A 22,160-nucleotide genomic window follows, 5' to 3' on the forward strand; every position below is an offset into this window, starting at 1 on the left:
ATTTAAAAATATTAAAAACATATTGATTCAAAGTTAATAAAAAAATAAAAAATAATTTTCTACCTTTTCACTTGAAAAAAATAAATAAAAAAGATCTGAATTATTAAAATCTAAGTGTTAAAAATGTAGGAGTTTGGATTATGCAAATAAAATATCCGGTAAAAAGCCTAAAAGGGATGACATACTGTTTATCACATTTTATTTTTTAATATTTTTGGTAAAGTTGTAATATTATTTTAATAACAAAGTTGTCTTTTGTTATTAAATAAATAATAATAATAATCATGTAAATAATCAAATATTTATTACTGATTTTTTTTAAAAGTATTAAATGTTAAAGCATGTATAAATTTCAAGATATAAAATATAATTTTTTAAAGTATAACGATAAAATAAACGAGATTAAACCTTAAAATAATCATGTCAAAATGTTTTTAGCTTTGAAAAATATAAAATTAAGTTTTAAATTTTTTTGATATATTAATACAAAAAAATATTTTAATATATATATTTTTAAAATATTTTAAAAAAACAACATATATTACAAGAGACACAGAGTTTGATAATCAAAGCGGTTTGTGATTTGTTAGTGAAAAAAAAAGAAGGAAACATGTGGCTTTTCGCTATGTTGGAAAAGTTGGGGTAAATTGAACAAGAAAATGAATTACAGGGGGCGAGATTTTTGGAAACAAAACAAAGAGGGCAAAATAGGGTTTTTGTAATTTTGAAAAGAGGTCTTTTATCGTTCTTATTATCAAGTGAGAGGAGGAAGTGGAGTTGAGCCGCTTGCTCGCAAAGGCAGAGGAGGAAATCGAACATGGGACGCGCTATTCTGTCTCACTTTCTCATCCTTTCAAACTCCGCACCTCAACTCTCCTCTTCTTCAATGTACGCTCTCTCTCTACGCTCTATATTTCATGCAGTTACTTTGTTGCGTATTTAAATAGTATGTCGCCTCTCTACTCTCACATTCACTCCCTCTCCGATTTCAGTTCAAAATTGAATGGCTTTGCAAGTAGAAGTGTGCGAATTCGACAAAATTCAAAATACAGCAACGGTTTCCGCTGCTATTGCGACGTCTCGCACTCTCAACAAACTTCTCCTGAGGACTCTCGAACCTCTGTGACTGTAAAGTAATATATGACTCGAATTATCGCCTTTTTGTTTTGCTAGCTCGGAGCTGTAAGCTTTTTTTTTAAATTTAATTACTTGATTTTTATTTTTATTTTTGTTGACAGGAAGAGGATAGTGTCTGGAGTGCAACCAACAGGATCTGTTCACCTAGGGAATTATCTTGGTGCCATTAAGAACTGGATTGCTCTTCAGGTTCTTTTTTGGCTACTATTTCTTTTCCTTTTTTTTAAAAAAAAAAAACTGACTCAGTTTCTTGACATGATTTGCTATAACTGTTGCAGAATACATACGAGACTCTCTTCTTCATAGTAGACCTCCACGCGGTATGTAGTTTCCAAACTTCATATTCAGAGTAATTTTAGATTTCATAGATTCTATGTAGTGCAACTGAGCTGAAGGAAGAATTTGTTTGATGTTTAAAAATTAGGAAAATTTGTTTAGATGTCTGCATTGCTTTAGTCCTATTTGTTTAGCATTCTTTTTAATAAGTTTTTGAATTTCCATTGATTAGCCTTGCAGTTTTTATAATGTTAGGACTTATCCCCTGATTGGCTACGTGGGAAACTTGTCGATGCTTTATTTTTTTGAATATTAGGATACTTATAGTAGGGGATAGCCTGCCTGCTTTCGCTGCCCAAATCAAATCATAAATAGATAAATGTGAGACTTAAGGTACCTTTTGGTGTGAAGGGGTTAGAGAGTTCAATCTGGGGAGAAAGCCGGTGAAGAGAGGGATCGTTTGATTTAACCAATTGGAGAGTGAGAGAATAGTCATCCCAGGCCAATCTTGGGAAATGATTCTTATCAAAATTTACACTCTCATGTAGGGTTAGTGCTAGGACATTTATGTTTTTGGCATATTTGATAGAATGACTTGCCTCACTCTGAATTTGGGAGCTATTTATTTCTATATATTTTCAAGTTGAAACTGTTGTGTTTGCTCAACTTTTAAAGAATCACCTTTCTTGATAAACATGTAGAGCACAGGGGGCGCATATATACATTTATAACAATACTTTTGCCTGTCACGTCTTTGGATTGTGTTTCTGTGGTGGGGGGTTGGGGGAGAGAGATTTTTTCAAAGAAAAAGTAATGCTGCATAAGTAATTCTAGGGAAGTTATGTTTTTTGTTTGAATGTATGGCAGTGGAAAAGGGGTTTGCCATCCCCTCTTTTTGGCAAGAGAGTAAAATGAGACGTATAATTAGTTAAGTATTACTATATCCTTTAGGGTGGAGTTAATCATAAGGATACCATGAAAAGAACAAGTTTATACATCAAATTCTCTTACCTACTCAACACCAAATTTGTGATGCTGAGATCTTTTATTTTGGAAGGAGTAAAAGGTTAAATTCCCTCCAAAACTCTCATAGCTCTATCCTGTTCTTGAAAAAGATAATGTTTCCTAATGAGTTTTAAAGGTTCATCCTCTTCTCTTTTCTTGATAACTCTCCCATTATAACAGTGTTAATTTGATCAAACCAAATATTCCCTTTTCTTTTTCGTAATTATGATTTTGGGGAAAAAAAATAGAAAGTGCTGTCACTGCCACTACATGGAACATCTGGATGTTCCCTTTTTCTCTTTTTGTTGAGGAGCAGGTTGGGTTAATTGATTGATGTTACTGTGTTCTCATGCTCCCCTGGAATTAAGGTTAGAATTTCATAGATGATGGACCTTTACAAGAACTCTTTCCATAGATCTGTCTTTATGCTGAATCTTAACTAATTTAAAACAATATTAGTGCTATACAAAATTGGGTGCCCAACTAACCTGTTGTAAGCAAAAATTTGAGTGACATGCTTATTATTAAAAGCACCCCAATGAGGAACCTGATGAATCCTTGACTTTTTCTGAGAAACTGTGTGAAAAGTAGGAGTCTAATGCATCATGTTCACAGGCACTTCTCGAAAACACTGGGCATGTTCTTTTACTTGAGAGGGGTGGAGATGTGAATTCTAACCTGATTTTCTTGTTTATGCCTTGATTCATGGTTGGTGGGGTTCAGTTTCCTGGGGACTACATATCCTTGATCTTTTAAATTTCACATCATTTTTTCTTGTTCTTATACAACATAATTGGACAATTCTTAACTGTCACAGATTTTCTGTTGAACTTCCAGATTACACTACCATATGATACAAAAGAATTGTCTAAGGCAACAAGGGATACAGCAGCAATTTATTTGGCTTGTGGTATAGATGCTTCAAAGGTCTTGCAGCTATTGATCCTTGATAATGCTGCTGACTCAGTAGTTTGAGTAGATATTTGGCATTGATGTTTATTAAATTAGTCTGATTATCCTGATATACCTGCAGGCTTCTGTATTTGTACAGTCTCATGTTCATGCACATGTCGAGCTTATGTGGCTTTTAAGTTCTGCCACGCCAATTGGTTGGCTTAACAGAATGATCCAGTTTAAAGAGAAATCCCGTAAGGCGGTGGGTGTGTAGCTCAATATTAACACTTGATATCCTGTTGCTTGAGCAGCTATTCCCATTCACATCAAGTTCTATGGAGTATTTTCTTTGGTTATACCATGTGCATCTTATCATTGACATTGGTATTTCCATGCATAAGATAACAGGTTGTTGTGGATGGAGTTCTGTGACTTCTGTCCAACCTGTAAACATGTATTAAAACTGACAGGAATTGAATATGTAAACTGTTTTCATCTATCACAAAAAAGAAAAAAAGAAAAAAGGTTCATCTAGCATAAAGAACAGTGTTCTGGCAATATCCAAGGATCCTTTCTTTTGAAAAACAAGAAACATCTAGTTTTTGTTTAGTGGAGGAAGCCAAATGGCAAAATGTTTATTTATTTATTTATTTTGCATATATCTTCTCAAAGCATGTCTAGTTGCATTCTGTATTACCATAGAACAACAATTATCATTACTAACCATCACTAGTGTCAACGCTTCACATTTAGTGTCAGGAGATGTAAGGTCTTCGTAGCAGACTCTACATTTTCTCTTACTTTATGCTATTGTTATAACCCTTTCTGCTGTTTGAACTAACTTTATATCATGGTTTTTTCCTCTGCAGGGGGATGAAAATGTCGGGGTTGCTCTTCTGACTTATCCAGTTCTTATGGCTTCTGATATTCTCTTGTATCAGGTGGTTTCCAACATGAGCACATATTTTGTGAAACTTTTATCTTTTAGAAGTTTTATAACAATATCTGGATCCTTTTGTAATTTAGTGTCACAGATAATGAGAAAGTAGGCGGTTGAGGAATTTTCTGACGCGCAATGAGTGTGATATGTTTGATCAGGATTAGTTATTGATTATCTCATTCTCTAGTCCTAATTTACCTTTCTGTTGGTGTAAAAATAGTAATCAACCTGAATGCAAAATCCTTATAAATTGCAGCATGCTTCTGCAGTCTGATTTTGTCCCAGTTGGTGAGGATCAGAAGCAACATCTGGAGTTGACCCGTGAACTGGCTGAACGTGTTAATTATTTATATGGAGGAAGGAAGTGGAAAAAATTGGGAGGGTAAAAATTACATCTCTACTTAGAGCTACAAAATATATCTATGTTTTTGAAAAGACTAGACTATATGTCATCATTTCTTGACTGCTTTTGTATTCTGCCACAGGCGAGGAGGTGCTATCTTTAAGGTTGATGCTTGGTTCTGTTTCTTGATTTCTGGTTATCTTACATTTCATGATGAAATAACAAGTGTGACAATTTTTCCGTGATAATTTTTCACATGTAGGTCCCTGAACCACTTATACCACCAGCTGGAGCCCGAGTTATGTCACTAACTGATGGTCTTTCCAAGGTGCTCTACTTATTTTAATTTATGGTTTTGTAGTTTTAAGTTGGCAGGCTTGAGAAATTTATCTTTGCATCAATCAAGGCATTGAATACAGACTTGATTTGTGAGCAAAACCCAATTGATTTTCTTAGGGGATGGACTTTCTTCTGTTCGTATTCTGTTTTCCATTTCCTTTTCTACTGTCATCATCTCATCATCTGAAGCAATAAATCCATGCAAGGCCTGCATTTACAAAACTCACAGCTGAAGAGGAAGGGGTGCGAATGCACTTAAGCCACTTTACCACTACCCAAATTCACAATTGGTTGTTTACCAATTAATGGCATTTCATTGTTTGGAAGAAGTGTCTTAACAATTTATTGATAATTATTTTATGTTGGTGCACTGATTTTCTTGTACACAGATTCAAAGTTGTCCTTTGGTTTCTGCCATTGCAGAAAAAATATGATTTGGCATTTAAGTTTCTAATAATGGGCAGCAGTTTATGCTCTGACCATATAGGCAGAAACGCAGCAAGTTAACCAAACAAATAACTCTTAAACTTCTTTTCTCTTGTCCATAGAAAAGATTGCCACTTACTAACATTTTCTTGTGGTTTAATCTTACAGATGTCGAAGTCTGCACCTTCTGACCAGTCTCGAATCAATCTTCTTGATCCAAAAGATGTGAGTTGAGTCAGTGATTTCCTTTACATGTATTTTGCTCTGAACAGTGTGACATTAAATATAAGAAATGTTTGCTACTATAAACACTATAAGGTATGATTATAATTTCATTGAGAGCTCAAGTGATGGTTGATATTTTTCTGTGGTGTGAAAATGAAGAATTTTAGCACCTTGGTCCTGCCAAATTCAATAACTAATTAGCAGGACTCATCTTTCCATAAACTTTGTGTTATCATTAAATCTTGAAATTATGGGAGAAATATTAAAACCTTGATGATTTTGCTCCTGTCAAAATGTTGACTTTTAAAATTGGCTTTCCATAAACTGTGTAATCGTTAAATCTCGAGGTATCATGAACGATATTTTGATTATGGTTCTGTGAATTTCATGCTTATAAATTTTGAAACACTTATTGGAAAAAATGAAACTCTTATTGGAAAAAATGACGGTCACTCAACAGGTCCTTTTGTCTTGTAGGTAATAGCAAACAAGATCAAGCGTTGCAAAACTGATTCATTTCCAGCGTTAGTTCTCTTTCCATCTTGAAAATTGTGATTGCTTTTTTCCCCTCTTTTCTATATCTTTTGATCCAAGAACATTTTCTGGAGCATCATATCTTAAGGTCCCTCTCATCTTGTACCTTTCACTTTTCCTCTTGCAATTCACGCAGACTGGAATTTGACAATCCTGAAAGGCCTGAATGCAACAATCTTCTTTCGGTATATCAGCTCGTTTCAGGCAAGACGAAAGAGGTGTTGTAATTCACATCTTATTTACTTTGGTCAATTCCTTGCTTTATGCCTGTTCATGATTCTCTGACCTTGTGTTTCATATTCAATCTTTTCTTTAATCTCGGGATTGAAGAATGTTGGCAACTGTGTTTTGAGGAAATGATTGATCTTGTAATTCTGGGCAGTTGTGAGGTCTTATGATATTCCACTCTGACCATGTCTGCTGAACACTGATTGTAGGATGTAGCAAAGGAATGTCAGGGTTTGAATTGGGGCTCATTCAAACCTCTCCTAACAGATGCCTTGATTGAACATCTACATCCCATCCAGGTTTCTACCTCTATACATGCCTTTCTCTTTCACTAGGGTCAGGGACAAGTGCTATACTGGGTTACACAAGTTGTCTTAGATACTGAAGTGATTATTGTTGTGTAACTGAACATGCCAGTACCAGTGCAACATGATTGTAGCATATGGCTTTTGACTGGAGTTCATGAAAATCAGTTGCTTTCCCATTTGCACTTAGTTTGATCTCAGCTGATGTACTTCAGAGAACAGAAAGTATGGAGGAGTCATTTCTATGCCTTTCTATATTTTATTACAGATATTGTTAGTAATCTACATGTACTGTCCTTCCCTATCCCTGCCCCCCTCCTCAGGAGTACTGCTGATACAATTGATTGCTGCTGCACTTGTATGTGCAGTATCATTGATCATTCCAAACTTGGTTTTGTCTGTTGTCCTACTCTGAACCTGGGAATTTTCACCAGCTAACGAGTACCTAGAGAAATTTTGGAAAACTGCAGTCTGATTTTATGTTGCCTAGTGCCATGTAACTTGCTGGTTGGTGAACTTGCGTTGAAGACTGCTGGAAATAGATAGTTTGATGCCCAACCTGCTAATTGATCGTAAATCCCTGAAAATGGGTGCCAATTAGTTTATGCTGCCTCTATCAGTTATTGACCTTACAGTTGCATGTTCCGGCACAGTTTGCTTTTTTTGATCACTGACAATTCATATGCAGTTTTTATAGTAAAATAATCTAATCATATGTGGCTGTGTTTTCCACCTAATGATGGCATGTTTTATATATTGTGCCAAAGAGCATCTATGCTGAGAACCAACTTGGCCTCCACTTTTTCTGTCATAATCATTTATTTTGGTGTCCCCATCATCAATGAAGTTCTCAACCTTTTCAGGTTCGGTATGAGGAAATACATTCTGATTCGGCTTATCTGGATAGTGTTTTGGAGGAAGGTGCCAGAAAAGCTTCAGAGATTGCAGATGCAACTCTAAAAAATGTATACCAAGCAATGGGATTCCTGCGGAGATAGGCAAGCCCTTTTCAGAAATCTTAAAAATCAACTTCCTTTGCTCAGCTTTGCATGGAACATAACCATGAGCATAAACTTGGTGAGGTGATAATTATTGATTTAGCTATTCTTTCAAATAAAGAAATTTTTGGTTGGATTAGTGCTTTGAATATCCTTTAAACTATTTACAGAATTTAAAAACTGTTTCAATTTAATCTCGCATTTGGGCTACTGACGTGGGAAAAGTCCACGTGTTGTGCTGTATCTATCATGAAAATTACATTTAATTTTTTACAGTGTCCCAAACCAACTGAAAAATTAATTGTTCTAGGAGTAGATTAACAAATGTTTTCCGAGAAATTGTCTCTCCAGAATCGCGGTCAGGCCAAATTGTGTAGAAAAACTTTTGTTAGTCTGTAAAAACACGAACTTATCTCAACTAACATCTGCTAGATGAATCTAATTATGGTAATTCATTTATATATCTCGCAGGTGCCTAGGAGGAATGATCGTGTAGATTTTTGTACTCGGATTGATTAAGGACTCATTCATTCGTTGTCTTTCGTCTCAAATTCCAGCAGACGCCATTGTCATTGGATCTTTAACTACTTCAATGAACAGAGAATTGATTACAACAGCGGGCTAAAGGGTAGGTTAACTCAATAAGACGTGAGCTAAAAGGGTATAGATGAAATGGCAGTGGGCGAAGACAAGAGTAATGGGTTTTGAAAACTTCAAATTCTTTTTCTTGAGTGACTCTCGAACTTGAAACCTTTTTCTCGATGGAGGAGGGCAGGAGTGTTTATTAAATCATAGGCTTATTGACATGGATGTTACCGATTAGCATATCTTGAATCAGGTACAAATATCTACAAGTGTTCTCATGTTTTGGCGATTATTTCTCCTAGTTGAATAACTTGGCGAGGGAAAAAAAAAAAACCGCTAGCACGCTAGAAAAAGAAGAAAGCAATCATTGGAAGGAAGGGATATGTGGCTCGGCCGTCATCCTTTATTATCTAGAGCTAGAGCTCTTTGAGATGTGTTTCAAATGGTATTTTCTTCAAAGTTGATTATTTTGTTTAAAATTAATTTTTTAATTATTTTTATATCTTGATGTTAAAAATGTTTTATTTGTCTCGGCAATCAGCTATCCTAAACACGTTTGGGCCTCGTTGGTGTTTTGAGCACAGCTGCTAAAAACGCCCTAAAGGCCAAGACGCTTCCGCAGCTATCAGGATTCGAGAGTGGGATTTACATGATGCCATGTTCAAGGAGAGAGATGCTTTTACAGAAAGTTTGGAAAGGTTTTTGAGAATTTCGATAATTTCTTATTATCAGAATGTTTAGAAAGCCTCCGTTATTTATATACGATATAAGTCTAAAAAATATTTTTAATAAAGGTAAAATCGCAACCCTAATAAAAATAATCCTAATCTAAAATAAATAGTTTTAATTAAAACTCAAAATTCGTGTCAGAACTCCACTCAACTTGAAAAATCCTTGGTTCTCATCATTATATCAGAACACTATCACTTAAGCTGCTTAAATAGAATGAAAAGTTTAGATTTATTTTTAGTTTAGGGTGGAGTTTCATTTTTTACTCAAGTTTCAGGAGGGCTTTTACATTTTAAATCTTAGTTTCTGTAGTGTTTTATTTGTACTTTTTTTATTTTTATTTTTGGTATACGCATGTGTATTTATTATTTTAAGAACAATATACATATATACTTGTGGGATCCGTGAGTCAACATTGGTTAATTATTTTTTATTAAAACAATTTTTTTATAAAAAAATTATTTTTGTTAATCCGACTAGGGTGAACTAAATCAATGTTGTTTTTAATCCAAAATGAAACTCCATTCAATATTGATTTTACCTCTACTGCGCTGCATGTAACTTTCGAACTTTTGCTTATTGAACTTTTCCATTCAATATTGATTGCTTTCTTACACAAAAATGGATTTTTGCACATTTTTAGTTGATGGATAAAGCAAGATATTATTTTGGGCTATCGGATCGTGTGAAACATTCTCAAGCTAGTGGTATATTCCGTGTTGTTGGTGATGCCCCATCTTCCTTGAAAGATAAGCTGGTGAGGAGGATAGTGACCTGTCTATTTTTCTTCACATCATGCATACAGGATTTGCTCATTTCTGATTTTTTCTGTATAAATGTTTGGCCACAAGTATAAATACACTTCCTTTCAAGCAAGCTTCTTTGTGATAATCAGGGGGTATGGTTGCTCTAACAAACACCCTGTTATGATATATTTAGGAGGACAGTGTTAGTCTTACAAGAGATAAATTGAAAAAAAAAAATGAAATACAATCCATAATAAATCTAATGTTGAATGATAAAATTAAAACCAAAAATCATAGATTATAAAAAAAATAGAGAAAAAAAATAGTATTATAGTGAATAGTGTTATGTGAGGACGTAAAAACCCCTTCTCCTTTAGTTTTTTGTTAATTAATTTAATATTAAAAAATTAAATTAAAAAAATTAATTGAAAAAATCAAATTCAACTAGTTTAACCTGTTAAATCTGAAATTCATATCTTAAAAATGAGATAACTCAATATAAAACTAATTTAATATTAAATGATGAAAAAAAATATATTGATTGAAAAAAAAATCAATAAAAATATTATTCTAGTTAATAATGTTTTGTGAATAGTGTACATAAAAAACCCCTTCTCTTTTAGATTTTTTTTTGTTAATTGTTAATATGTTTGTTCGTGGTGTGAGTTTATAGCACTGCTAAAGATGAGGAATCATGTAGAAAGTGAGATTTTAATGGGATTTTTTATGAACAACTAGTTAATGTTCAAGTTTTTCAGTATCATGTTGAATTGTACACTTAACCAAATTGTTGATGGCTAGCACTTGCATCCTATTTTCCAGGGCATGAAATTTATTTCTTGCTTTAAATAAGAATTGAAGATTAATGAATTTATCTCTAATTGCATGTTTAACTTTTTAAGGACAAATATCAAAAGAGTCTTTTGTAATCACTTCAGAAAAGAAATCATGCCCAAAAATTTCAAAACAAACAACTTTAGTTGAGAACTATCAAAGGGACTGCATGAGAAATAAAAGAGTAGTGGCTAAAACTTTTTGCAAGAGTGAATTGCATTTTGTTTATGCATCTTATCATCTGGGAATAGAAAGCTTAAATTATTTAGAGTTTCAATATTGGAAGAGGATGTTAACCTCAACTTTGAAGTGTTTCTAACATCATGGAAAAGAACTTCCAAAAGCATAATCGAGGGTTCATGAATTGTTTGGTTAAAGATGATGGCATTTTCACAAACAAAGATCTTTAATTCATTAATAAGTAGCTACATCAAAACTGAGTGTAAATTATAAGATGTAAATCTCCTTAAATTAAGGTATGTTACCATGGATTCTATAATTCTTATGTGAGTTTTCTATAGAAACATGAATTAATATTTCCCTTGATATTGCTTTAGGTTTTTCTCTTTTTTCCATGTTTATGTATTTCAGTTCTACATATCTAAATTCAATAATCATGCTGGACAGGTTGCAAGTTGGTAGGAATTGAAGGATAAATTAATACTTAATGGTCTCTGTGGAGGCATTGAAGAATTAGATGCTACAGATGGATAAATTGTTGCTTCAATATGCTTGGTATGTTCATGAAATACTGTAATTTGAATAACAATGGTTTTACTAGTATAAAGAGTAGGAGTAAGCTGAGGAATACCTAGTTCAACTAACAGACCCCGAAGTTAAATAATCTCATAGCATGCAGATGGCATAACACGATATTCAAACTTGGTTGAGGATTTAGAAACAAAATTAGATATTAAGGCTATGTTAGACAATGAGATCGGTGAACAACATCTCTAATACATAACTTCTTACTTAAAATGTTTTAAAAAACTTGATATGTCATCAAAATTAAGAAGAAAAACTAAAAAAGATTCATGAAAAGTAGAAGATTGAAAGAAATATTGATTTTTAAAGAATATCATATTTTAAAAAATATAAAGTTTATTAGTAGTTGAATTCTAACACACAAACCCATTATAGACATTACTATATCTTAGAAAAGCACACCAAATAGATTGAATAGGAAGCTTATGTTATTCAATGGATGGTAAGTGGAAAAAAACTATAATCAAATATATAAAGAGAGTTATACTCAGGAGAAACACTAAATAAATAAGAATATAAAAGTCAAAGCTAAGGACTTGGACACGTAAGTGATTAGTTAATAGTTGGTTATAGATAATGTCTTTACCTAAAATCTAGGTGGTCCAGAAGAATTAATTAACAAATGCTTTTACCTAAAATCTAGGTGGTACAGAAGACTTAATTAACAAGATACAATAACATTTATATGATGACAATTCTTATGCCTTAGAACCTTATTCTATTGATAAGTGTACATATAAAAAGATTGAGAAAGAATACCATTTTTTCTTAGTAAATAAGATAAGATTGAAAGTTATTGGATGTATACTCACCATAATCAGATCTTATAGTCTTATATAAGTAGAAATTAGCTTTCAATAAAGGTAACAATATTATGAAAGATAGAAAATTTATTAACTTTAGAACAAAGAAAATATACCCAAATATAATGATAATAATCATCAATAAACATTATAAATATTTATACTGAACATGTGAAATAATTGGGCTAACATCCTATATATTAATATAAATGATCTCAAAATAATTATAAGCCCAACTACCATGTGAAGGAAATCTCAAGAACATTTTTTTTTTACCAAGTTTACACAATCCACATTCCAAAGACATAAAAAAAAAATCTTTATTGCTCAAATAACCATGTTTTATAAGACAAGTCAAAACAATAGATTTCAAATGTCTCGAGTTCTTATGCCATATATGAATATTATTAACAATAATGTTCCAACTAAAACAAACATACCTTGGAATGCAAATTCGAATAAGAAAAAGATGTCTCCTTTAAAGTCCATTTGTTATTATTTTTCTCGATACTTGATCATGAGTGCAACAATCATCACAATTAAAGTGAATTTTACAATTATTATCTATCAATTGGCAAACAAAAAATAAATGAGTAGATAAATGTAGAGACATAAAAATATTGTTAAAAGAAAACTCCAAAGTTCTCATCTCTGTAATAGGAATAACATTATCTAAACATGATACTCACTCTCGTACTCCTAAATATTATATAAAATATTTGTATTGTCAATCATATAATTACACGTTATAGAATCAACCAACAAGAAAATAAGTAGATTCCTTTCACCTTATATGTCAAAGGTAGAGAATGCAGAAATAATTATCCGTTAGACCATTTCAAGTATGAAAGTAGATGAAGAATTGCTTACAGATTGCTGATTCAGAGAAGGAACCAAAGAAATAGCTATGAAATTAGGCTGAAAAATATTATAAGAGAATAGAGTGTGTCGATTTTGAAGTTGCATTCGGTAATCTTTAATGACATACCCTTTTTTTTTGTTTCAATAATTGTAAATTTCTTGTTCTAGTGTTTTGTAATATGTCCAAACTCCTAGCAATTATAGCACCGAACTTCTGACATGAATCTTCATTTACCTTAAGTAAGATATGTTAAATTAACCATCTCAAGTGTCACCTTTTCTGCATTAAAATCATGTTAAGTGACTAGGCATTGTTCTTCATGCAATAATTTCCTAAAAAACCTCTAAAGATGGAACATGATTTTAGTTGATTAAATTGGTGTTGTAGTCTCAAATTTTAGTCCTAGTTTCATTAGAAATTGGTTACTTTAGCTCTCAAGATGAACAACTTGTAATGCCATTAAGGCCTCTTTAAAAACAATAGAATGAATTATCTTAGAAACAATAGAATGAATTATCTTGGAATATTCACTCCATAAATTAATAGATCTAGAATAGAATTGTTCAATAAAAAAATTATTTTAGCAATAGTTGCTAATTTTTAACCCCAATTAAAACTTTCAAGCAATATAATTTTAAGAATAAATGCTTCAAAAATAACTTCACATTTTCAAAGCTGTAGTGGATAATCAAAATTTATTTATAACATATGGTTCAGTAAAACCTAATAACCAATAGATAATTATAACCTTGTTACTTTTCTAGAAATCAATTTTTTTAAAATCAATTAGAGTTTTAAATGATTAATCTAAGTGACTCTATAATTTTTACTATTCGCAGACATCTTGAGTTAAAACTCACAAATGAAGTAATTTTTTTATTAAAATAAATAATATTTTTTCATGATAAATTAAAAGAAAAAAATGAAAAAATAAATCTTAATGTCAAAAAAATCTCTCTACCTCGAACCAACAAAATATTTTAAGAGAGAAACCCAAGAAAAATATCTCACAATTCTAGCCAGAAACGTACTAACCCAAATTATAAAGTATAAAATTTAGAATTTTTACCCTGATGCCATCTCTTAGCCTCTCAGTAAAGGATTTTCAAAAAAAAAAAAAAAGCATAATGAAGTATAAATATATTTATATTCTACCATCACTCCTAGATCATAATTATTATGGCCTGTCAATCAATCTCCCTAATCAAGGTTGCATTTCAATTAATCAAGATGTTACACCTAACATATTCTTCAGATTCTCATATTGATTTGTCCCTACATGTTCAGCTTTGGAATTTTTTAATCCCTGCCCCATCGCACGTTAGGCCTGTCGTGGCCTGTCGTGGCCTGTCGTTAGTTTTCGTCCGTTGATTGCAATGGCATGTGAAGCTCAATTAACTGAGATGTTCTCGTAAGTGTTCATTCATAATTCCCAAAAGAACATGTCATTGGTGTCCAGTTTGGCTTCAGGCTGGTTATTCTCATATGTACAAGGTTTCAGGATATTTCCCGCTGATTATACACGACCGAAACAAAAGAGAGTAGGGACAGTTACTCGGGATATTTAGCGGCAAGCTATAGCATTTCCAGGAGGCTGTTTCAACTTTAATTTAGGATACTCTTTAATGTTTTTTCATGCTTTCAGTTTAACGAGGATTTGTTCTCTACAGGTGTTTCCCTTCCTGCAAAAGGACAGAAAAGAAAAAACCAAAACCATCCATTTAACAATTGACAAGATTTGGTTTCTTTCTGGAGACTGGAAACGTCAATTCATGCTTTCAGATTCGGTACTATAGAAATTGCCATCTGAAAGTGAAACTACTTGCGTGTTCGTCGATTTATTCATAGGCTTCATCAATATAAGTTTAGGGGAGGCCTGAATTATAGAGAAAGCAAAGAAGCAGGAAAGCTCCTACGAAGTTAATGAGTGTTGACATAGGCAAAGGAGAGAGATTTTTCATTGCAATCCCACAGTAAAAACACCATCTTAGACTAAAGGCTTGGAAAGTATGGTACGGCTGTAAATTACAACAGGCTGTCCTGTATAAAAGACCAGGATAAAGCTCTGTTCAATCAGCCATTACCAGGATCAAGCTCTGTTCAATCCGCCATCCCTCTCAAAGCTAACTCCTACCAAATACTCAAATTACTGTACAAAGCATATCCTAAGATACTACCAGAGCATCATCAGAACATGTATCCCTTCAGGAAAAAAAAGGTCCTATAATAAAGAGCTGGACCAGAGTTTAGGCATGCACACCATTGCAATTGCTGTAGATACCATCTGTCGGTATTTTTGCAAACTTAGCTGCATTTCCATTTTGGTAGAGGCTAATTTTTTTGGCCGTTCCATTGGGAATCTTGTGAGCATGTAAGGAAGAATCTAGTTGGTCACATGCTGCTGCTGCTATCAGGCCTGCAATTTGAAAGGTTGTTTATCAAATGTCAAAGTTGGACATTAGAAATAAGAAGCATCCTATCTAGTAACTAGTTAAGTTGACGAAAAGAAGAAAACTAGTCTTTTGGTTGAAGATGAGAAAAAAATATTACTCTTGCAATATGGAGAACAGTGAGAGAGGTACCTAAGAATAGTGCAGAAGGTTTCCCGGGTCTTGATTTAAATTCAGGATGGAATTGAGCACCAATATAGTAAGGATGATTAGGCAGCTCAACTATCTGTTACATCAATGAGGCAATTTAACTTAGAATAACTGTATATAACTATTGATCCTAAAGAAATTTGAAAAATGAAAATACGGAAGTCTGCAAGTCTAAAACTCTCTACCTCCATGCGTTGACCAGTTTCATCCTTGCCAGTGAATGAGAGACCAGCATCTTCCAGGCGTGATACCATATCAGGATTCACCTGCATAAATAAGACTTCTTATTATCTCGAGTAACTATCTACTTAAATGGCAAAGATATGCATCTTGAGTTCTCGACACCCCATACCTCATATCTATGCCGATGTCTCTCATCAATGAAGCTTCTATTACCATATCTGACAGAATCCAGAATCCAGAGTTTAGCCGGTATCAGAAATTCACAAGTAAATAAACTAGATCTACCTGTTGTATACATATTTCAGGTTGATTTATGATAAATATGTCATAAGCAAAAGGTTTCTTCCTGTAACTTTCATAGTTTTGTGATATGAATAACAGCCTTTTACATCATCAAAATTTATCATACATGAATAAAGGCGATACCATATCAATATCTGTTATGAAGCCCTCAAATCACTTACAATTTTGCTGATTTGCAGTCCATAACTTGGAAATATGTCCTCCTTGACCCAAGACGCATGGTGCCTCCCAAGTGGGTTTTTGATCCCTGATGATAAGGTAAAATGTCAGGCTAAACAGGAAACTTGGACGACCAATTGGCACCATAGTTCTAAACCGAGGGGACAATACAAAACCTCAGGCATAAATATAACACAGGGATTCTTGGTGTCAGGATCAAATTCTGTGCTGTTAGCATCTTGCAGGCCAAGGATGGATCGTGCAAACTCAATGACTGCAATTTGCATTCCCAGACAGATTCCAAGGAATGGAATTCTGTTTTCTCGGGCATACTTGGCTGCAAGAATTTTCCCTTCCACGCCTCTGTCACCAAACCCTCCTGGGACAAGAACACCATCTGAACCCTGAAGACGTAGGCTGGTCAGATGGCTATGAAAGAAAGCTACCAGAAATTTAAGTGCTGCTACTAAAAAGGAAAATCAGCTTCATGCTTTCAACCATTAGCAATACAAACCTTTAACAACTTCCAAGCAGCCTTATAAACATCAGAATTCTGCAGGGGGGAGCATTCAAGTTAAGAAGCAAAACCGGTATAAAGATTAGTTTATATGATATCAGTACTCCACATTACTAACCTCTTTTGCAGTTTCATCCTCAAGATCACTAGCTGGAATCCAATCCACAACAAGTTTCTTGCGGAGAGAAACAGATGCATGCAAAAGAGCCTGTCAACAGTAAAATAGCTTTCACCACAACGAAAGACTCCATTATCTAATCTTTATTATGGACATAAACACATATACATTCGCACAACGTTTTAAAAGGTAGTTGAATTGTTAGATATGGTCCGTTAGGTTTAAAGTTTGAGATGTATTATTGAAAGTAAGGAGGAGCATCAACAACCTCAGGGATAAACTTTCACAAAAGACATCATCACATGAACACGTGAAACTTCCCGCAGAAACAATAATCCTAAGCTTTAAGAGGACAATGATAGGTAAGCGAACCTTTAGTAAAGAAAGGTATGAATCTGAAAGCCCTGTATACTTCCCAACAATGGCAATACGAACCTGCAATTCATGGTTTAAATACATAAATCTCAGGCAGAACATGGCAACAGTTGCTAAATATGTGAATTGAAATTTGCTAGGACCCACTGGTTCAAGCAACATATCACAGAGTTCAGCCCTAGAGGTCCATTCCTCTAAATTAGGCTCCCTAGAAATCCTGCATGTTAAAAGATAATCATTTAAGGATGCCATCAAATAGAAGATATCATGCAAAGCATTGCAGAGCGGGGTAAATCAATGCTAAGTTGGATCACTGGACAAACCCAAGAAGGTTCAGCACTCCCAAAATTGCTTCGTGAGCCTTCTGATCCTAAATGAGAAGGGACACATAGTAGTTGTGACAATTAGAAGCTAAGAAATGAACTGAATGTCAAAAGGGCTACAAGTCTACTCACTCTTAAAAGTAAAGGAAGGTGCCAAATGTTGGGAACATCATAGAGGGTGATGATATTTTCTGCCTGAAAAACATGTCAAATAGACATGTAAGTATTCAAGTAACATGCATGAAAAGGTATTTCCTTATGATCAACTTACAGGGACATGGCAAAATTGAGAGAGTTTCTGCTTTGCGTTCTCCTCGAGTGCCTGTAAAACAAATGCAAGTCCATAATCTGAAATGAAGTTCACAGAGGTAACAATCACTACAAGTGCGCATGTGGTTGTCTCTGTGTGTGCGCGAGAGAGATAGAGAGATTAAGTTACCAATGTGCTGCGACAAGCTAAGATACTTGGTGTCAAACCTAAGCTTCTCAGCCCTCGAACACTGTGCTGAGTTGGTTTTGTTTTCTGCAAAGAGTAAATACACTGATTTTTATAATTCTTTCATATAGGATAAGTACATGCACATAGACAATCATCTTATTTACACTGATTATATCCCAAGACAATACTTTAAGCTGCTTACCTGTTCACCAACAGCACTTAGAACAGGCACAAGGCTGACATGAACCAAGCAGAAGTTGCCAGCGCCTGGAAAACAAACATCATTTAGAAGAAGCCGACTAATCAAAATAAGTAAAGGCAAGAAGAGTCTCACGCAGCATTATGTAAAGTTACGTGGTGGCGGTCTTACCCACACGGTATGAAAACTGCCCTAGAGCTTCAGTAAATGGCATGGACTCGATGTCACCTGCCCACAGGAAAGTTTCTAGTTACACAGAAAAAAATGGGGAACAGCTTATGACCAATTATTCATCAAGAAAGTTGTTGCTACTGTACCAATAGTTCCACCCAATTCAATGACACAAACATCAGCAGGACCCGGCTGTCCGTCTACTGGTATCATTGCCACACGTTCAATCCACTCTTGAATGGCATCTGTGATGTGTGGGACAACCTGCAGTTTACAAAAACACATAAAGGAGATGAGCTATACATGTAAAGCTTGTGGTAGGCTACAGGACAACGTAACAGATAAATTCAGCTAGATATAAACCTGCACAGTTTTTCCCAGATAATCTCCCCTTCTTTCCTTGTCAATAACAGCCTACAGTTCAATAAGACAAAGGAACTTAACTTTAGTAACAAGATGTCCGCTAATTCTAGAGATTTTTGTTTTCTTCAGAAAAAGATGTTTGATATACTTAAGAAACATGAAGTTTAAACCACTTGCCTGGTAAATCTTTCCGGTGGTGATATTATTATCGCGTGTCAACTTGATATCTAGAAACCTCTCATAATTTCCAAGGTCCAGGTCCACCTTCAAAACAAGATAAATAAGTCAGTTCTCTCAGTCTAGAACAATTCCCTACCTTTCATAAAAGTCATTACTCTGATTTCCTCTTTTTTTTCGTTTTCCTTGAAATAACATACACTACAGCCATTTTCTTTTACTTTCACTCGTGACGAGTAAGAAATTTATTAGTTTACAGGTTTAATGGATATGATCATAGTTGGTAATCATAAACAAAATAGAGGGGCATGAGAAATATCCAGCAGTAATTTTTGACGGATTCCATAAATTTTAATGTCATGGACTACAATTCAAAGGGCATATGGAAGCCAATCTTTTGAATCATAGAAATATCCTCTCGAGGATGTGGAGTCCAGGAAATTTATCTACATGCTTAGCATGCATAAGCTACAGTTTTTGCTTTCTCAAAGACCCCTTAACAAATCTTCTCGAGTACATTAAAGAAAATGAAGGAACTTATCTACCTCGCCACCATCATCCAAGACAAACACTTCTCCATGCTCAAAGGGCGACATTGTTCCGGCATCAGTGTTTAAGTATGGATCTGAATGGAGACGTAAAATTGAGCAAAAAATACAAGAAATTGTTAGCATGAACAGCAATGTAAAGCACTCAAAAGAAGTGGAGAAAGTAGCGACAACTCCTGATCCTAATTGAGACATAATAATTATTTTCATGAACAACGGACTACAAATCAAGAAGACCGACATCAAAAGATCATGAAGTAGTGCAAGGCAACTGGACTTGAGAACAAGATAAACTGTCGAAGGAATTTTAAGCAAACCTAACATAGGCCCATTTCAAGGAATTGAAAATAAAAAGGCAAAAGAAATCTACACATGCTTATCTTTTTACCGCACATTTAACTTTATAACCCCCAAAGCAGAAGTTTTGGTGACATGTCCAGAGAGGTGGGTAGGATTTCTGTACACTGAACATGAGATTTGGTTGGAGAGAAGAAACACATGAGGGAGGAGCGGTTCTTTTCTTTTATTTTTTTCTAGTAATAGAAAGCTTCAAAAAACATTTAAAAGAAAAGGAGATTTAAGAGAGAAAGGTGCAGCAGAACAGACCAATCTTGATAGAAGTAACACGAAAGCCACAGGCCTTGAGAAGCACACCAATACTACTTGCCGTCACTCCTTTCCCAAGCCCACTTACGACTCCTCCAGTAACCACCACGTACTTCATTTTCTTCATTCCTCCTCCTTTGTTCATCTTCAACAGTGCCCTATATGTATTCCATTTTTTACAAAAAAGGAGATCAACGAAAAAAACTGAAGAAGCTAGCCAACAGACAATAAACAAAGAGGAAGCAATGTTATAGAAAGGAATAGAAGAGCGGCAAAAGACCTTTGTTAAACTTTCTGTGACCTTAAACCGCCTGAAGAAGAAGAAAGAGAATGTTTAGTATTAATTTCAATTCAGGGTCTTCTACAGTGAGCGAGAGGCAATCTTTTCACTGAAGAAGGAAGGCCAAGAAACAGAAGCTAGGTTTGGATTGCGGAAACTCTAGCTGGAGAGGTAGGTAGTAAGAAAATGTATCGAGAAGGTGGTGAAAGAGAAAGGAAACTACGGTGGTATGGATTTTGATGAGGGAGGAAAGGAGTGAGGAAGATAACAAAGAGATTGAATGGAATGAGATTGGTTAGCAATGGCGGCTTTTTATATGCATTTGGCAGGTGGTCACCTCCCCGGCCCCCTTTCTTCTCTATCTATAATTTTAATATTCAAAAAAATATTTCTCCTCTGTTCTTAGTTTTAACTTTTAACTGTGAGTCTGTGACTCTTTTTTTCTTTTTTTTTCCTTAAATTATATAGTATATAAAAAGGGCAAAAAAGGGGGACCTGATTTAGCCTTTAGGTGCTCCAAGGAGCCTTTGTGACCACCTTCTTCAGCTTTGACCTTTTACCTTTTCTCTCTTCGTGATTCATGTTTAATATATATATATATATATACCTTCGTGATTCATGTTTAATATATATATGTAGTCTTTAATTTTGAAATTATATCAGCAGCCTTTTTGAGAATTTCACCATAATTACTAAGTCTTTAATTTTGAAATTATATCAGCAACCTTTTTGAGAATTTCACCATAATTACTAATTTTGTGATTTTCAAAATCAAATCAGGTGATCGCTAGTGAAATATCATTAGCAAGAATATACAAAAAAGATTCTCTAACCCTATTGTCAAAAGCAAGATGAGAAAGGAAAGAAAATAAAAGAAAAGGAACTGATTTTTTTCCCCTCTCTCCAAGGTTAAAATCTTGAATCCACTTAAAGCCCTGTGTTCTATTCATGCAGTAATAGTTTTTTAAAATATTTTTTATTTTAAATTATTTTTTAAAAATTATTTCCAACATAGATGTTAAAATGATATGAAAATATCAAAATAATTAATTTAAAAAATAAAAAATATTTTTAGAAGGCAAGACAAGGAAGTGATATTTATCAAAGATAAAATAATAAAAGAATCATGTATACTGCTTCAATATCTCGTATTTGCTTTATGTAAATAACTAGAACTACGTACGTAAGCATCAGTATTATAAAACTACTCTCTTTGTAAACAAACACTGGATAATTTTTAATATCCCATCCCCCCCTCTACCGATCGATTAAAAGGCAGCGTAAGTATCCAAAAAAAAAAAAGACAATTGACTTGTTTATCTGTCTCATGTCAAGCTTACGATTGTTTATCTGTCTCGTTTCAAGCTTACGATCCTACTTATTAACTGTTGGGTAACTTTTGATGTTTCTGCCGAGAAAAGGTGGCTCATTAAACTGTCAGAACTCAACTGCCCCTTTCAGTTATTGCAGAAAATTGTTTAGTTTTTCGGTGGAGATCGGTCGGCTCTCCCACAATTTGCACATGAAGAGCCGCATTTTAAGAAATTCAAAAAATAAAAATGGTGCATAATTCTACATATCCTTAAAGTTTTCAATCTCCTAGGATCCTACAGATTGAATAGTTTGAAGACCAGCACAGTTTGATGCACATGCACCAACTTCGTCATGTTTAATTTTGTTTTATACGCAGAGAGATGCATTCAATGCCCCCATTAATTCAATTTTATCATTTATGTTCTTTATTTTATTTCTTGGTTAATGCATGGGGATATGTATGTAATCATGCTTGAATGATGCATACTCGCAGTCTTTCACGTAAGGGTAA

General features: G+C 34.1%; 2 protein-coding genes across 5 annotated transcripts; one reads left to right on the forward strand and one right to left on the reverse strand.

Annotated features, from left to right (window-relative positions):
* Positions 1-747: 747 nt before the first annotated feature.
* On the forward strand, positions 748-8,718 carry OVA4 (Nucleotidylyl transferase superfamily protein). Of its 3 annotated transcripts, none has more exons than XM_011022639.1 (16): positions 748-888; positions 993-1,133; positions 1,239-1,326; positions 1,416-1,457; positions 3,256-3,345; positions 3,452-3,574; positions 4,182-4,253; positions 4,522-4,634; positions 4,738-4,759; positions 4,858-4,923; positions 5,529-5,585; positions 6,063-6,109; positions 6,256-6,337; positions 6,557-6,646; positions 7,516-7,729; positions 8,122-8,718. In XM_011022639.1, the coding sequence occupies exons 1-15, from the start codon at positions 818-820 to the stop codon at positions 7,648-7,650; spliced, it is 1,239 nt and encodes a 412-aa protein (XP_011020941.1). In that variant the 5' UTR covers positions 748-817; the 3' UTR covers positions 7,651-7,729; positions 8,122-8,718. The 3 variants fall into 3 exon arrangements, with proteins under 3 accessions (XP_011020941.1, XP_011020942.1, XP_011020943.1); XM_011022640.1 differs by having other exon boundaries at positions 7,516-7,650; XM_011022641.1 differs by lacking the exon at positions 748-888 and having other exon boundaries at positions 934-1,133.
* A 6,164-nt stretch (positions 8,719-14,882) lies between these two features.
* LOC105123145 (CTP synthase-like) lies at positions 14,883-20,654 on the reverse strand. Of its 2 annotated transcripts, none has more exons than XM_011022650.1 (22): positions 20,336-20,654; positions 20,056-20,213; positions 19,447-19,526; positions 18,902-18,988; positions 18,725-18,775; positions 18,508-18,625; positions 18,362-18,418; positions 18,194-18,258; positions 17,992-18,075; positions 17,824-17,874; positions 17,685-17,747; positions 17,544-17,599; positions 17,377-17,446; positions 17,227-17,289; positions 16,855-16,944; positions 16,734-16,772; positions 16,396-16,623; positions 16,222-16,307; positions 15,927-15,975; positions 15,760-15,840; positions 15,557-15,650; positions 14,883-15,390 (listed from the first exon to the last, which is right to left on the reverse strand). In XM_011022650.1, the coding sequence occupies exons 2-22, from the start codon at positions 20,198-20,200 to the stop codon at positions 15,221-15,223; spliced, it is 1,827 nt and encodes a 608-aa protein (XP_011020952.1). In that variant the 5' UTR covers positions 20,201-20,213; positions 20,336-20,654; the 3' UTR covers positions 14,883-15,220. The 2 variants fall into 2 exon arrangements, with proteins under 2 accessions (XP_011020952.1, XP_011020953.1); XM_011022651.1 differs by having other exon boundaries at positions 17,553-17,599; positions 20,336-20,652.
* Positions 20,655-22,160: the final 1,506 nt, after the last annotated feature.

The sequence above is a fragment of the Populus euphratica genome, unplaced genomic scaffold (assembly GCF_000495115.2).
Source record: "Populus euphratica unplaced genomic scaffold, PopEup_1.0 scaffold8.1, whole genome shotgun sequence".
NCBI classification, from domain to species: Eukaryota; Viridiplantae; Streptophyta; class Magnoliopsida; order Malpighiales; family Salicaceae; genus Populus; species Populus euphratica.

Excerpts from the sequence above, each read along its gene's own strand:
- OVA4 (XM_011022639.1), top strand. The coding sequence starts at position 818 with ATGGGACGCGCTATTCTGTCTCACTTTCTCATCCTTTCAAACTCCGCA. Across the intron at positions 889-992 it reads CAACTCTCCTCTTCTTCAAT|TTCAAAATTGAATGGCTTTG; the intron begins GTACGCTCTCTC and ends CTCCGATTTCAG. Across the intron at positions 3,346-3,451 it reads GTGGTATAGATGCTTCAAAG|GCTTCTGTATTTGTACAGTC; the intron begins GTCTTGCAGCTA and ends ATATACCTGCAG.
- LOC105123145 (XM_011022650.1), bottom strand. The coding sequence starts at position 20,200 with ATGAACAAAGGAGGAGGAATGAAGAAAATGAAGTACGTGGTGGTTACT. Across the intron at positions 16,624-16,733 it reads CTGCTTGGAAGTTGTTAAAG|GGTTCAGATGGTGTTCTTGT; the intron begins GTTTGTATTGCT and ends CTACGTCTTCAG. Across the intron at positions 15,976-16,221 it reads GACTGCAAATCAGCAAAATT|ATATGGTAATAGAAGCTTCA; the intron begins GTAAGTGATTTG and ends GGATTCTGTCAG.